The sequence below is a fragment of the Lycorma delicatula genome, chromosome 7 (genome assembly GCF_047948215.1).
Source record: "Lycorma delicatula isolate Av1 chromosome 7, ASM4794821v1, whole genome shotgun sequence".
Taxonomy (NCBI): domain Eukaryota; kingdom Metazoa; phylum Arthropoda; class Insecta; order Hemiptera; family Fulgoridae; genus Lycorma; species Lycorma delicatula.
In genome coordinates this window covers 108,231,700-108,249,060 of record NC_134461.1, presented here as the reverse complement: position 1 = coordinate 108,249,060, position 17,361 = coordinate 108,231,700, and the positions used below count along the sequence as shown (strand labels likewise).

The following is a 17,361-nucleotide window of genomic DNA, read 5'->3' as shown; positions in this document are numbered from 1 at the left end:
GAACGCTGGAACTCTTTAACTTCCAAATCAGTTGATTTGGGAAAATGCATTCACCGCTAGACCAACCCGGTGTGGGTTAATTGTTCTAAGTTTTTTTTGTTTTTTTTTTTTGTTTAACCTCCGGGTCCGCAGTTAAGCATTTTTACCGCAGAGGCTGAGATGAATATTTTGTAGCGTGTGTGAAAAATTCCATGTCTGACCGGGATTCGAACCCAGGACCTCCGAGTGACCGGAAAGGCCGAGACGCTACCACTCGCGCCACGGAGGCCGGCTAATTGTTTTAAATTAATAAAGTGTAAACACATGGATACGCAGAAGCGATTGGGAGTGGCATGTTAATTGTTGTGGGCAATGCTAACACGGTCGCGGGGATGGTGTGATGCGATCAAGGACTGAGTAGAAGCGGAAATTTAGTTGGAATGGAATGGAATGCAAAGTTGACGGGAGTTTATTTCTCCCTACTTATCGCAGAACCTGGACAGAGTCCCTTGCTGCTGGATCATTCTAATCGGGCTTGTTTTTTAAAGGGTTATTTTAGATAGCGGGTCTAATTTTCTCAAGTTTTGGTTATTTTTATTTAGTTAATTTAAGACGGATTTAATTGCATTCCAATCCGTTGTTGAACCAGCGTTATCGAACCCATGGGCCGACCGCGGAAGGCTAGGCTTATAAAGCCTGTCCTCCCGACGTAATTCCCCTTCAGACCGTCCACTGAAGTCCTTTCGGTGCTAACGCTTAATAGGCTAGCAGGAATACGCCACAACGAGGCACTAGCTATAAGGAGGGAGCAATGCGTCCCCTTTTCTGGAGGAGTCGCAATTGCTGGGTTATTTTATCTTACTTGTAAGTTTTGAAAAGGAGAGGTTGTGTAGAAGCTCTTCATCCGCTTCTGGTATGGCCAAAAATTTAGTTGCCTTCTTTTATTCGTGAATTAGTTGGCCCAACGTATATTGTTACCGGCGTTTATAAACAGTATTTTTTAGTATTGATTATTTTTATGAACAGTATTTTTTAATACTATTTTTTATACAGTTTTTTCAAAACTAATTTTGTTTCGATTTAATTTACTAAGCATTTGGCACCGTTGGTATTAATAAAATTGTACAAATCAAATTTCCACTTAACAACAATTTAAAAAGTGTAAATCCTAGTAATAGTCGCAAACATCTTACAAACATTACGTTACTCTCTTATTGACGTACGAATTAATTTTATTCTTGACGACCGACTATTATCAACATAACAGTTTAATTTTAAAAACGATTATTGATTTGAATTTAAATTAACGTCCTTGAAAAGCCCTGAAGATGGAGTAACAGCTCCGAAATTACTAGGATTTATACTTTTTAAATTGTTGGTAAGTGGAAATTTGATTTATACAATAATTTTGTTTCATTAACGTTATTCTTAAATACTTAATCCTCCTAATGCCTCATCCAAGATGAAATCGTATATTAGGAAGAGGAATACCTCTAAAAAGCCAAAGTAAATGTATAATAACGAATGTCTATAGCATACCAGTCGAAGAAAATATAGCGATAGTACGTGCAGAAATTCAAGCTCTTTAGCAGATCTTTGTGGAGTATCTGTTCATATTGTGCGTAAAGTGATAACAGAATCAAATAAACCCGGAAAAAATGAGAATGTTAGTAAGCTGGGAAAAACTCGTAATAGAATGAAAATGAAAGTTAACATCGACAACTTCCAAAGATGCTCGTTACTTAATATCATAAACAATTTTCATATAAAACATAAAGCCCTGCCGACATTGAAAAAAAGTTATTATTCGTTTAAAAAAGTAAACATTTTAGCAATTTAAACAAACAAAAAACGTAGCGTAGTAAGTAAATGTAAATAAAAATAACAGAAGGGAAATGGTAAGACATTTATTCATGAGCATTCAGCGCGCTGATGAGCGTACGCATGCGCACAACACATACTTGCGTGTGTGTGAGTAGCCGATCCTCCGTTCCTCCCGCCGATCCATCCCCACCATGTGCATGGACTTGTGTGTATACACTTGCTTAAGTTTGAACACTTAAAATAATTGTTTTTTTTCTTTGGTCTGTAATACAAAAATAAAATCAATACAAGAATAATTTATCGTAAAGTGCTGAGTTAATGTAATATGACGATATCGATATAAATAAAATTGAAACATCTGTACAACTTCGTAGAATAATGAGTGTTGCAAAATAAGTAAATTACCAAAAGAGGCTCGTGGTAGCGATAAATTTACAATCGATTATTTGTCACTTTCTACTTGACAAAAAAAAAATATGTGATAAGTTAAATCTCTTAAGTATAAAACCACTTACGAAAAATAACAAATGTTTTAATAAAGCATAACATTATAGCTTACAGACTATACTGTCTCACTTCATGAACATTTTATTACTGCATCTATAAAATAAAATCGTAAGTAAAAACTCAGCATTTTATTTTGTTTAACTATATTAATGGACATTTAATTGAAACTGTAAACAATTGAGTTTTACTCTTTTATTAAATATGAATATATTTACATATAGTTTAGTATGACACAACCGCAAATCAACTAATTTTATGTTTGATCTTTAAATTAACGTAATCATTTGTCTATTAGACTTTCCCATAAATACAGACGACATGTAATATTTACTGTTTTTAAAAACTGCAGAATAATAATTATTTAAATTATAATAAAAATTTGCGTATGATTGCTTTAGATTTTTTTTTTTTGTCTTCAGTCATTTGACTGGTTGATTGCAGGTCTCCAAATCTCCTATCTGGTGCCGGTCGTTTCATTTCGGAATACCCCCTGCATCGTACATCCCTAACAATTTGTTTTACGTATTCCAAACGTTGTCTGCCTGCACAATTTTTTCCTTCTACCTGCCCCTCTAATATTAAAGCGACTATTTCAGTATGCCTTAATATGTGGCCTATAAGTCTGTTTCTTCTTTTAACTATATTTTTACAAATGCTTCTTTCTTCATCGATTTACCGAAACACCTCTTCATTTGTCAATTTATCCACCCATCTGATTTTTAACATTCTCCTGTAGCACCACATTTCAAAAGCTTCTGATCTTTTCTTCTCAGGTACTCCGATCGTCCAAGTTTCACTTCCATATAAAGCGACGCTCCAAACATATACTTTCAAAAATCTTCTCCTGACGTTTAAATTAATTTTTAATGTAAACAAATTATATTTCTGACTGAAGGCTCGGTTCGCCTGTGTTATTCGGCATTTTATATCGCTGTTGCTTCGTCCATTTTTAGTAATTCTACTTCTAAAATAATAAAATTCTTCTACCTCCATAATCTTTTCTCTTCCTATTTTCACATTCAGTTGTCCATCTTCGTTATTTCTACTACATTTCATTACTTTCGTTTTTTTTTCTTGTTATTTTCATGCGGTAGTTCTTGCGTAGGATTTCATCCATGCCGTTCATTGTTCCTTCTAAATTCTTTTTACTCTCAGCTAGAATTACTATATCATCAGCAAATCGTAGCATCTTTATCTTTTCACCTTGCAGTGTTATTCCGGATCTAAAATTTAGACTTAAACACCTATTTCAGGTTAAAGCAAGCCAAATTTCATGATGTTTTACTATCCCGGCTATAACGATATATGCTGTTACAGCAGTTATAACAAAAAGGTATTATAGACCGCTAAAAAAAAAAAAAATCTAAAAGAAATTGATCTCTTTTTAAGTTTTGTGCCATTAAAGAGCCATTTTTAAAAAAATTTTTAAAAAGTAGATAAATTGTAAATAATCTGCGAAAAACTATTTTTATTCAACACTCCCAAGTCCAAAATATATATTTTTTTGTTCGATGGACGTTTGTACGTTTGTATGTATTTACATTGGCCTGTATATTACCTTACAATTCTGAATCCCGTCGATGATTTTCTTCAGAATTGGTAGGCAAGTAATATCTTCGAGGAGGAAAGAATGTATTAAACTTTTGCTAAAATTGGAAAAGGGAGACGGTTTTGGCCAAAATAAATTTTTTAATCTTCAGCAAAACATTTTTCTTACAAATTTTAAAGATTTTTTTATCAAGATCACAGATTACTAAAAATTTTATTCCCTTCCTCAAAAATGACTTTATATATTTTCTTTTTTTAGATACATCTTACTTCAGAAAAGGAGTTTTTTGCATCAATATTTTCTACATCAATAGGTCATTAAATCATTATAAAAATTTGTTGTAAATCCCTTTCAATGGTATGTGGTCACAAAAAATATTTTTTAATTTTTAAAAATATATTTTAAATTTAAATCCATCTCGCAAGTTATCCTTTATATTTAAAATGTAAAGCTTTTAATTTTTTGATAGCTTTTACTCTTTAATATTTCTTGAAAAAAAAATTGCCAAATTTTTCATCTCTTCGTAGAAAATGATAGATAACTTTGTTTATTTAAATTTATTGCTGTATCTTTGTACTTCGACCATACTTGACCGGTCCGCCAAAACGGATTGAAGCATCTAAAAAATATACTTTTATCAAACTATGCTAAAAGTTTTTTAACGAATTACTAATTTTCATGATTTATTTAATATTTTTATAACATTGTTCACGCATACAACCATCCTTTTACAAAACAGAAATTTATCTCCGAATTTATTTTCAAAATTTGTGATCATTCTTTTTGTTACTAAAAGGAGTATTTAGGAGCATGTATGTCTTTACCTAGATGGAACTTTATAAAAAATTTCAACTCAACGCAAATAATGAAATCAAAACACATTATGTCAAATTTAAAATTAATTCGATCATTTTCCTGCTACATAAAGTTTCTTTTATGTTTAAATTTGACATTTTTTTCTACATACAACTCTAAGTAACTCCAAGTAACCACATTGCCCCACAATTTATTTTCAATCGCGACTTTGATGCGCCCCACTTTGATATAAAAAGACAACAACGCTAATCGAAAAATGATTTTGTGCGTAAGATTATATTTTTATTCAGGATTCTTAAACATAGTTCATATATCCAAAATCATTCTTATTTATTTAATAAAAAGAAATTTGAAGGTACGGAAGGTGTCGAAAACCCCTATTACTTCCTTGTACGAAGTAAAGGAAGTATTGTGATCACGAAAAATGTCGGTTTTCTGATTTCAACGGAAATATCCATTTTGACCATCCTTGAATCTATTTTGACTAGTTTCGGCGTGACGTCTGTACGTACGTACGTATATATCTCGCATAACTCAAAAACGATTAGCTTGTAACATCTATTTGTGCACCTCTCCTTTTGATTGCAATCGACTGGACCAAAAGTGTCAAAAACACCCCAAAATCCAAAACATTTGGATTTTGGAATTTTTCTTAACTGCAGTAATAATCCCTCATTGAGAGGCTTTTCAACGATATATCATAAATGGTACTTTTTTTCATTTGTTCCAAAGTTATAGCCAAATAAAATTTTAATTAATGAAATATTTGGATCGTATAAGGTGAAGGCAAATCGGTTCAAATCAGACTTCATCTCCGTTTTTTTTTTTAACTTCTTTTTTTTAATTTAAATATATTGATTTATTAATTATTAACCTCTGATTGTAAAAAAAAAGTTACAATAAATAATGATTCAATAAAAAAAATAAATATGAAAAAATATCAGAAGTTATCAATAAAATAAAATTTTATGTACTTTTAATTTTTTTTTAAATTTGTATGGAATAATAGGCCTACAAGGAAGTAATGTGATGTCCACATCAATTTTTTTAAAGATTATAGAGGTAGCGACTCCGCTTCTCTGTCAAGTTGTCATACTTGTCAGAGGACAATTAAAAAGTTTTTTTTAAATTTATTATCACTGATTAAGGATTATTTTCTTAAGAATTAATTTTACACGAATGGTTCCTCTGAGTACAGAGCCCCCAAATTAAAAAAAAAAATGAATTTTTCAAGAACACAAAACAGTGGTCCCACTGTTCAGATTTCGTTAAGCTCTCCAAAAGTATAGAATATATAGTATAGAATTAGTATTTAAAATTTGATAAACATTTAATGAAACATATTTTGTTAGTTTTTCTTACCAACAGAAAAATGTATAAAGGATTTATTAAAAACGAGTTGTAAAATGTATAAGAACTCCTAACTTTAGGGCTCACAGTTTATTTATTAATCAATTTTACTCGCTTTAAAAAAATATACATTTATTTTTAAATTTATGTTAATAGTTTTCAACAGAAAAATGATAAAAATATTAGATGTCAGTGGGTTTTTCAAAACTTTTTAAATACTTCTTCTAATTACATTTTGAATAACACTACTTTTTTTAGGTTTTATAAATTGGCTTATTCTTTAAGAAGTTAATTTTTATTAAACATAATCCCTTCGAAATAGAGGGTCCCCTCAATAGCAAGTAACTTCAGCGATTTAAAAAAAAAAAATTAATATAACCGGTCTCCTTAAACCCCAAAAGTGACCTGGCTAAATTTAATTATTTTTTTACTACTTCGGGAACAGAATTACACATTTGAAATTCAGAGCCTATTTTTATACAGGTTACAAATGCTTTACTTCTTAACACACAATAACAGTCGGAAAAGCAAAATAAATAAAAAATTTATGTGGACACTACATGACTTCCTTATACGCCTATTAAATTACATATACATATTTTTTTAAATTGGAAAAAACATAAAATTTTATTTCACATAATAATATTAACTTTATCTTGCAAATTATCCACTTAAATAGTACGCTTTATAAATGAATATTTAATTTACTAATTTTCAGTTAGAAAAATGGCTGCAGATATTCCAACCTGGCTGACTAAAGATTATATAAAAACTGCATTACAACATGATGAAAATTTAACCAATATTTTATCAATTGAAAATATGGAAATTGATTGTCCTGTCGCAAAAGGTAACAATTACAGTTCTGTTATATTTAGAGTACAAGCAGTATATAAGGTAAAAGATGAAAAAGAATTACAAAAAATATCTTTAATTGTTAAAGCTCCAGCGCAAGGTAAATTGCAGGAACACGATTTGCTAAGTAAACTACATGGAAAAGAAAATATCATTTACGACGAGGTAATACCAAAATATAAATCGCTACTGGGTGAAAAATGGCCGAATATAATGGCAAAATCATTTTATTCCGTCCATAAAAATATTTTACTTTTAGAAGATCTGAAAGTAAAAGGTTACGTATTAGCAGATAGAATTGAACAATTAAATTTTGAAGAGTCTGCATTAGCTTTAACAAATTTAGCCATATTGCACGCCGCTTCAGTAAAATTGTTTGAAACAGAACCAGAATTAATAAAAAAGGCCGGGGCAGAACCAGTATTCCGTGACGAAATGAAAGAATTGTTAAATGTTTCGCATAAAGGTTTTATTAACATAGCTGCAAACATATGTGAAAATCGACCCGAATTAAGTAATTATGTTGAATCGATGCGGAAAGTCGGGGAATATGTGTTTGACGCTCTTATTGAACTAAGCAAACCTAAAAAAGGTGAATTTAATGTACTAAATCATGGTGATTTTTGGACATGTAATATGATGTTTAAATATATAGATAACAAACCGGTTCATAATATACCTATCGATTTACAATTATGTCGATATGCAACCCCTGCTTTCGATATCGTATATTTTATGAATGGAAGTCCAAAAGAAGAAGTAAGAATAGAGAAATATAATGACCTTTTAAATATATATTTAGATAAACTAAATACACATCTTGAAATATTTGGCAGTGACAAAAGACTTAGTAAAATTGAATTGAAAAAAGCTATTGACGATTGTGGAATTTACGGTGTCCACGTTACAATATCTATATTACCTTTATTACTAGCGGATCCAGATAAAATTGAAATTGTGGAAGTCAAAGAAATGTCAGTAGAAGAATTTAAAAATATTGAAAGTAATAATACAATGGATGCCTATTTCAAAAACGAGGAGTATTTAAAAATACTCAAAACTCGTTTCGAGGAATTTGAAAAGAAAGGATGGTATTTAAAAAATCTATAAATTTATATTGTGTGAGTAATTTACACAGTAATTTTTGAATAATAATTTAAAAAATCTAATAATAAAAAAATAAAATGTAAAGAATTTACTTTGTAGTATATAAAAAAAAAATAAAGAAAATAGAAAATAAAACCAGTTATCAATGAAAATTCTATTAATATTTCCCCGAACGAACATTCTTATTATTATTACTTTTCTTTCAATTGTTAATTAATTTCTTCCATAATTATTTTCTCTAACTTCTACTTACGCTAAGTTAATATAATTTATTTATCTCGTGTTTTGGCAGTTTTATCATTTTTATTTTTTTTAATTTAGTTAGTTTTTCCGCACCAACCGGGTTGGTCTAGAGGTGAATGCGTCTTCTGAAATCAGTTGATTTGGAAGTCGAGGGTTCCTCCATTCAAGTCCTAGTAAAGGCAGTTACTTTTAGACGGATTTGAATACTAGATCGTGGATAGCGGTGTTCTTTGATGGTTGGGTTTTCAATTAATCACATATCTCAGAAATGGTCGAACTGAGACCGTACAGGACTACATTCACACTCATACATATCATCCTTATTCGTCCTCTGAAGTAATACCTGAACGGTAATTCCCGGAGGCTAAACAAGAAAAAATAAAATTTTAATTAATGAAATATTTGGATCGTACAAGGGGAAAGGCACATCATTTCGAATCCGACTTCATTTCCTTTTTTTATTTATTTTTTTTTATTTAAATATATTGATTTATTAATAATTATTAACCTCTGATTGTATAAAAAGTTTTACAATAAATAATAATTCAATAACAAATAAAAACAGTTAATTCATTTCAGATTTAACTGAATTTATTTTTGAAGTGAAAACTTCTTTAGGCGCTTATGTCAGAATTTTTTTATCTCTATGTTTCCGTACACGTAATTTTGTTAATTCTTTTTCGTGTTTTTTTTCATCAGACATTTCTGATTGTGAGAATTGCTCTTTTGCCTTTCTCTATATCACTGGACACGCAATCTTGTTAATTCATTAGAATGTTAATTTTTTTGAGAAAATGGTTCTGTCATGTCTTTCTCTATACCGCTGGTTACGTATTCTTAATTCTTTTGAATGTTCATTTTTAACCATTACTTCGTCAATATTTTTTTTCTTCATTATTACTGTCATTCTCTTCATGTTTTCCTTTTTTGAATATTTTATAAGTCAAATTTTCATCTTCGCTTTCATCGTCAGTAACTCTTTTGCGGCTGTTTATTAAACTATAACATCAATTTTATTTTCCTCCATAATGATCCTAATAAAATATTTTTTTGAATTATTATAAAGCTCGGTCAGAATATATATACAATAACCTATTATTATATTTTACATCCGCAATTCTACATGAATTAAATGTATGCAAAGGAAATTTTTATTATGTATTAATTAGTTAAATTTAAAAATACGCGGAGTATAAAAAAAAAATGTTTGAATCTGCTGAATTTTAGAATGTACAATATACGTAATGCTTGTCTAGGTTAGTTCCCTTAAAATGCAAGAGATAGTGTTGATTGCTGTGAGATTATTTGAATATCGTTAAAAATTATTAAGTAGGTATTTATTTAATTAAAATAAATTATTACTGGTAAAAATAAATATTTTATCAATTCAAACTAAATTTTAATTGTTAAAAATTATTTATTCTCTAAATTAGCTAAAATCAACCATTTTTAAAAACCCTATATTAAACTATTTTTAAGTACGCGGTCTCACTTCAGCGCCATCTTTTGTATTTTGTGAGAACTAACCCATTTATATGTTATTAGCGTTTTGCGTTACGATAGAAACTTTGATAAGGAGAGCGATTTTTTCCCCATGTAATTCGTATATCAAAAAATTCTGATACAATGCGCCTAAAGAAGTTTTCACTTCAAAAGAAAAAAGAAGTTAGTTTTTGCGCCATTTTGACTTACAAAATTTATATATGTTATGCATTTTAGTTGCATTAGTATGTTTTAATTATGTTTTAATTTTATTACATTAGTATGTTTGAATAAACTTGATACCTTACACCATTATTGCGTAAGATTTATTACAAAATTCTCATTTTGGTGGCCATTTTGAGGCAAACCCGACAGCCTATCGTGTATTTTTATAATCTTCTAGAGATGCTTAATCCGAATCCGAGGCAAAAAGTATTCACACACAAACGTACATATTGAATCCAACAACGAACAACAGTTCGTTTATAATGCTTTGTAGAATTAGTTGAATTTTCTAACGATGAAAGTAGAAAAAATTTTTTAAGACAAGATTTTTTTTAAATTAAAATAAAAACCTAGCATTTGGTTACGTCTCTTAAGTAGTTTTATTTTTAAAAATTATACTCAAAAAGGCTATAAAATAAGTAAAAGCGTCAAGAAATTAAAATAATGCTTAATGAATCATAAATAATAATTTCATGATCAAATAATAAAATCTATCTGAAACAATAAACGTTATAACAAATTTTCGTTTTTTTGTATTTAAGAAAAATAAAATAACTAATTTCTGAGAAACAAATCTTCAAAATAATTAGCATCCAAAATTATGACTAGTCTTCTAATGAAGTACTCTTCAATCTTAGTAATTTTACAAGTATTCTTATAATTATAATTGTATTATACTATATCTAATAAATATCACATTTACAGAAACAACACAATTCTTATGATGATTATTCGTTGTTTAATAATTGAAATCGAGCCGATAAGAGTTTTGTAACAAATTTTTTTTTTTTTTGCTTATTATATGGAACACTTAAACATTGCTTATTATCTACTGTTGTATATCTATTGTCTATTACATATATTTTTTTTTAAACAAAATTCTAAATTAATAACAGATTTTGATAATAGAAATGTAGTGTCTTATCTTTTTTGATATCAGTATCGTTTTGTTAAAAACAGTTTTATTTGTATTACGAAATTTTTGTTTTTTTGGCAAGAAGAAATGATATCTGCAAGACTCTAACTGTCAGTTTACAATTTCATTGTAATTTTTTTGGATAACTGTGTACCCATTTCTTATCACCTTCATAAACTATTTTTAAAAGGTTTCTTTCATTATTTCACCGACTCAAAAGTTTCCCAACAGTGACTTGTGTTTCATGGTGAGCAACTTGATGTAATACAAATTCAGATTTTGGTTGAAATCAAGTGATAAATGCATTGTTTTAGAAATTTCTACTTATGATATTTCACAGATAATGTACTATTGTATTATGTTGTTTTTTTTAATTGATGTTCATGACTGTCCAGATTTTATTATTCTAGGTTGTTATTTTTTGTAGTTTAAAAAAATTAAACCATTTGTTACACTGAATGTAGCTCATATACTTTTGTACTACTCCCAATAATTCTTTTGCACATTTTAAAAGTTTTAGTGAAAGTATACCCATATATTAAAATCTTTTATAAATTTTTTTATATATTAAAATAAAGTAATGAAAAAAATTGTATGAATAGGTTAAGTAGATTTATAAAAGAGGTGCTGCTAGGCAAACCCATTCTTTACTAATAAACTAGTTGTTTACATTAATTTTCCATGAAGAAAGAGTTGAGAGTGAATATTTTTTTCTCCTGAAAGTAATACATTAAGATATATTGCTCTTTTTATGATACTGATCTACGTAAACGGTTTTTTGTAACCCTTAAAAACTCGTAATAATTGATTTGCATAAATCTTGAAATAATCTTTGTTTTATTCAGTTCTAGTAATATTAAAAAAAATACATTACAATTATTTGCAGTACTATCTGTTACATAACTTCAACTGGAAAGTATTGTTTCCTAATTTCAATCACCTATACTTCAGGGAGTCAGGTACACTAAGCCATTGTTACAAGTGCAAGTCTCTCTCTCTCTCTCTCTCTCTATCTGTATATATATATATATATTTATATATATATATATATATGTATGTATATATTGTACAATGCAGTATTAACACTACATTATAGTCTATACATAGTCAAAGAAGAAGGTAGTAAGAAAAGTAATTTTCAAAACTGAAAGGTACTTTTCATAAACAGATTGTAATATTTTACACAGTTCTTTATGTTCTATTTGACTAATGTCTGTTGCAAAAAAATAATAACAAAAAAGTTTTTAGTAAATTCAAATTTCAAAATTAAAATTAATATATTTGTGCGAATAATGGATTTTACAAATAGAAATTAAATAATATGTTTTCATGTGTCCTCTCTCTGAACATGTTCATATATGTGTATGTGTATCTTTATGACCAAGAATGATTTGCAATATTCAAACACCAGTAGCAATTAAAATAAAAAGCGTAGTATTTATTTTTTTAAATATATTTTTATTTATTATTTCCAATGATTTGCAATATTCAAACACTGTATTTATGTGTTTAAGATTTCAAGGACAAGTGGCAGAGCATACAAAAAATAATTACTATTCTGGTACGTAATTATGTCACTGAATGGTAGTTCAACCATCATAACAATTTGTATGTGGCGTACTCTAACAAAAGAGATGCAATTGTCACATCCTATAATTATTTTTATTTATTTATTATTTTTTTATTGTATCTTCTAATTATAAAAGAAGAGAAGGCAAAAGTAATTTAATTCATTAAAATGCAATTGTCATATGGAGTGTAAACAAATGATCATTATATTTGAGGAACATTGTCCGATTATTCTCTGTATTCAAAAGAAATGTAAGCTTTATTTGCTTTAATATAAAATATACAGATTGGTTTAATGGTTTAAAAAATAAAAAATATATATTGAAAAGAAAATAATTGCAATAATAATAAATGCACGAAAGAACGCAGTAGTTAATCTGTCTTGTTAGATGTTTTGAATTTTATGATTTCTGAAGGAAAATAATTAACTAAATTTGTAAGGATCATCTTCATGTAAAATTGTTTTATACAATTAAAACCACAATTTTTTTTTTTTGAATTCATGTAGGGTTATACATATGTAATCATTTAGTATAACTATTTGTTGTATTTATGTCTTTATGTTCACTTGCCTATGTAACCAGCTGTAATGACACTATTTTGTCCAACAGGTGGATGGTTTACCACCTTTGTGTCTTATAGAAAAAATATTACTAAATATCTATCTTTCAATAATAATCAGAAATTCAGTAAAAAAAGACTTCACATGAAAATGAGTAATTTTATTGAATACATCAAATTAGTTTATCAGCTTTTCATGCAGTTATCTTTATTGTATTCTTAATGTAACCAATGGGTTACATTACAAAGTAAATGTACTTTATTATATATTTATAATACTTAGATTAGAATACAATATAAAACAAATAATTGAAGATATAGGATGTGATAACTATGTTGAAATTAAGAGGTAACACAGAACAAAAGGATGTAGATAATTCCATTAAGCTACAGGGTCATTCACGGGAACCGGATGTTTTTGAAGTGGGTTGTACTCGGGCGTTCGTGGGGGGGGGGGGGGCACGTGGCTGGTGTCTGACATTTCCTTTGTTCATAGCATTTACATTTTAGTCGTTGAGATGGAGCCGCGGACGCTAGACCAACGCTTGTACGCGTATGACAGTTTTGTGCGAAATGACGAATCCGTAACTGCTGTTCAGCGAGATTTCCTCCGTCAGTTTAATATCCATCGTAATGCAAGTGTCCCTTCTCGTAACACAATATTGCGATGGGTAAACAACCTTCGAACAAGCGGTTCAATATTGAAGAAAAAACCACCGGGTCCCCGACGAACTGCTAGCACTCCGGAGAACATCGAACGAGTAAGGGAAGCCGTTGTCAGAAGCCCACGCCGCTCTATTCAGAGGCATTCAGCAGCTCTTCAAATGAGCACAAGTACGGTAAGACGAATTCTGCATACAGACCTGCATTTCCATCCTTACAAGATAGCCGTCGTGCAGCAGTTAAACGAGCAAGATTTCACGCAGCGATTACAATTTTGTCGACAAATGCTTACCGTTTTTGAAGAAAATGAAAATTTGTTATTGTTAATGAGTGACGAAGCCCATTTTCATCTGAATGGCTTCGTCAACAAACAGAATTGCCGGTATTGGGAAGAAAGAAACCCACATCAGCTTCACGAGAGACCACTTCATAGCCCAAAGGTGACTGTCTGGTGTGCAATAGGAAAGGTCTGTGTTATTGGACCATATTTTTTTAAAGAAAATGACGCTGCAGTAACTGTAACAGCTGATCGTTCGTTACATTGCGATGTTGAATACGTTTTTCATCCCTGAGTTACGAAACCGGGGAATCGATTTTCAAAATGTGTTATTCCAGCAGGATGGAGCTACAGCGCACACAGCGAGGGCAACGATGGCTGTTCTCCGTAACTTGTTTCCGGGACGGATCGTTTCCAGATTCGGCGACATTCCTTGGCCCCCTCGGTCCCCCGACTTGAGTTGTTGTGATTTTTTTCTGTGGGGGTTTCTGAAATCGCGTGTGTACGACAATAAAATTGGAGGACCTAAAGATCGCAATTCGTCATTACGTCACCCAGATTGATGTAGACATGCCGCAAAGAATTGAGGCCAGTTACCGTGAAACGCTACAACAATGTATTGCCCAAAATGGACATCACTTGCCGGACATAATTTTTCGTTCATGAGTAAGTAACAAATGCTTTGATTTAACAAGTGTTTCAGTACCAATAAAACTTTTTTAAAGTAAATATTCAATTTTTTATGATTATTTTAAAAACATCCGGTTCCCGTGAATGACCTTGTACTAAGTAATTGATTATACCCAAGTGACAAAAAAATACTAATCATACGAGTATTATAAAAGTATTATAAAAATAATATTATTCTATTGTTTCAAAATGTTTTAATTAATAATATTACTCATGCCAACATTGCTTTAATTAATTAATTGATACAGTACTCACAGTAAATAAAAATCTCTTATCTCATCTCTTCTCTTATATATTCTAGTTTTTTCTTCTACAATGGTACTAGACTTTAATACTTGTACATTTTTTTTCAAAAACTGTATGCTAGCCTCTCTTGGGAAAGCCTTAATCTTTTCAATCCCTAATGCTAGTGGACTACTGAAATACTCTAGGAATTTGTTTCATTATCCAATTCTGATGTTTTCTTTTAACATCAACTATCAGTAGCTGTAAAATGCACTTAAAGATGGTAGATCCATTGCTTCTGTAGCTTAAAGTGAATCTTCTAGATGATGTAGACCTAGGGTAAGACATCCCCTCCAAGTAATTCATAATATCATACAACCCAGTGGACATTGTAAAAACTGCGGACTACCAAAAGAAGGGCTGAGAGTGAGCAAGAGGAGAAGAAAAATAAGGAAGGGAGCATCTACTCAGCTGTAAAGAATGTGATATATTCTGATAACAGTTGAAGAAGTAATAGATTGTACAATGAAGGATATTATGGTTTTATGACTGAGTGAACTGGAAAATTAAAGGAGAAAAAGAATTAAGAAATAGCTCTATTTTGTATTGTAGTGAAGGACAAGTGGAGAGAAATAGAATGAAAATAATAGTTTACAAGAAAGTAATAAAAAATCATACAGAAGAGATTTTTCTTTCATAAGTCTTTCTTACTATTTCTATTCCATCTGTATGCCCCCAAACAGGATATGTAGAAGTAGATATAAGGAGTTTTTTAGTTCAATAGAGAAGGAAATAAAAGAAAGAGAAGTAATAAAAACAATGGGGTCGTAATATAATTTGCAGCTGAATAGAGAGAAATTAATAGATGAAGCAGTAGTTGATCCTAAAAGATTTGGAATAAGAAATAGGAAAGGAATACTCTTGGTAAATATTTGTGAGAGTGATAGGTTGATTGTAAATAATAAGAATAGCCAAGACTTTTTTTTTATGGACATAAGATGTGAGTCAAAGAAAAATTCTTAATTTGTTATTTAATATTCATTTATTTATTTATTCATTGTAAATTAGATTAACACTCTGACATAGATGTGGAAGTTTTAAAATTTCTTGCAGCTTTACATTGGCAAACTGCTTTAGCCAGTTTTAATTGAAAAAAATTAAGTTAAATTGTGGTTTAATCTTAAACAAATTTATGGTTGCACAAATCTAAAATTAAAACATATTTTGTAATTTGAATTCTCTGTTATCCTCTTCCCACATTTGTTTTTCGATATTGTTTCTGTTATCCTCTCCACACCATCATAATATTGTAAATACAATGATGTAATATCTGAAATGTAATGATAAGGATGAATAATAGTTCAATAAACAAGAGTAGTTAAATAAAACATAGTTTTATTTAATTTAACAAAACCTGTTCACAATGTGTAATATGTCATATTACAATGTTTGTGTAAGTTCAATAAATAAAAAATATAAGCTACATTGAAGGGAAGGCAATAACAGAAATGAGGTTAGACAATCGAGGGGAGGATAATGGAAAAGAACCATAATTTGATTTATAGCCTGTTATGAGGAAATTATATCATGTGGTTATCTGCCTTGAGACATGTCCAGCTCCATTCTTTTCTATTTCCAGGAAAAAGGATGTGCATCCCTTATTTTCATAACCATTTTCCAATTTAGAAATAATTTTTTAATAAATGTCCTTTCTTGATCTGCAAATTGTTTTTTTTTATATTTCTGTTAGTTTATCCCATTTGACAAAGATGAAATGCTTTTGCCATATCTGGGAAATATATACTTATTTTATATTGCTTTTGATGCACTACCCATTAATAGTTATTATTAACCCAATTGCATCATTGGCTGCTTCTCTTCCTAAACCAATATTGTTCTCCAAACATTCACTCCATTTTTTTTTTTTTACTTCTGTTTAGAATTTTCAGAAGAATATTTGTAGGAAATTAAATTAGATGAAGAAAGAACAAAGTAGCACAAGAGAAGATTTTGAAGCAAAAAATTTAACAGAAAAGAATAACATAGAAACAGGAAGATTCTATAAAAAAACAGTAAAAAATGTAGATGTGTAATTATTCTGTATATAAGACATCTTTCTTTCAAATTGTTCAGATGGTTAATCTCAAATATCTCAATCTCATTGACCCTAAAAACTAACCTCATCTATTCCTTGGTCTTTTCCTAGGTCTCTGCAGTTTTTTTTTAACCTTCTATATTTACATAGATTCATTACACAATGATTCATTCTAATCACATGTACTAAACATCTAAGTTGTTAACTCAATCTTTTCTAATGCAGGTTTTACCTGCATTTCTTCTAATTACTTGTTCCTTAATCTGTAAATTCTTGTATTCTGGTACGATGTGCCATCGTACCAGAATATTTGAAAAGCTTTAAGAGAAGAAAATTTAAAGAAGAGTGGGTCTTAGAGAAAAGCAATCAAAATCAATAGTAGATCTAATATCTACCAAAATTAAACTCTATGATTTACAAATATGGGG

General features: G+C 29.7%; 1 protein-coding gene across 2 annotated transcripts; it reads left to right on the top strand.

The window, feature by feature from the left end:
• The first annotated feature begins 2,116 nt into the window (after positions 1-2,116).
• Positions 2,117-8,149, top strand: LOC142327546 (uncharacterized). 2 transcript variants are annotated; one of them, XM_075370696.1, is made up of 2 exons: positions 2,117-2,418; positions 6,744-8,149. In XM_075370696.1, exon 2 carries the CDS (start codon positions 6,752-6,754, stop codon positions 7,988-7,990), a length of 1,239 nt encoding a protein of 412 aa, XP_075226811.1. In that variant the 5' UTR covers positions 2,117-2,418; positions 6,744-6,751; the 3' UTR covers positions 7,991-8,149. The 2 variants fall into 2 exon arrangements, with proteins under 2 accessions (XP_075226811.1, XP_075226812.1); XM_075370697.1 differs by having other exon boundaries at positions 2,117-2,422; positions 6,748-8,149.
• Positions 8,150-17,361: the final 9,212 nt, after the last annotated feature.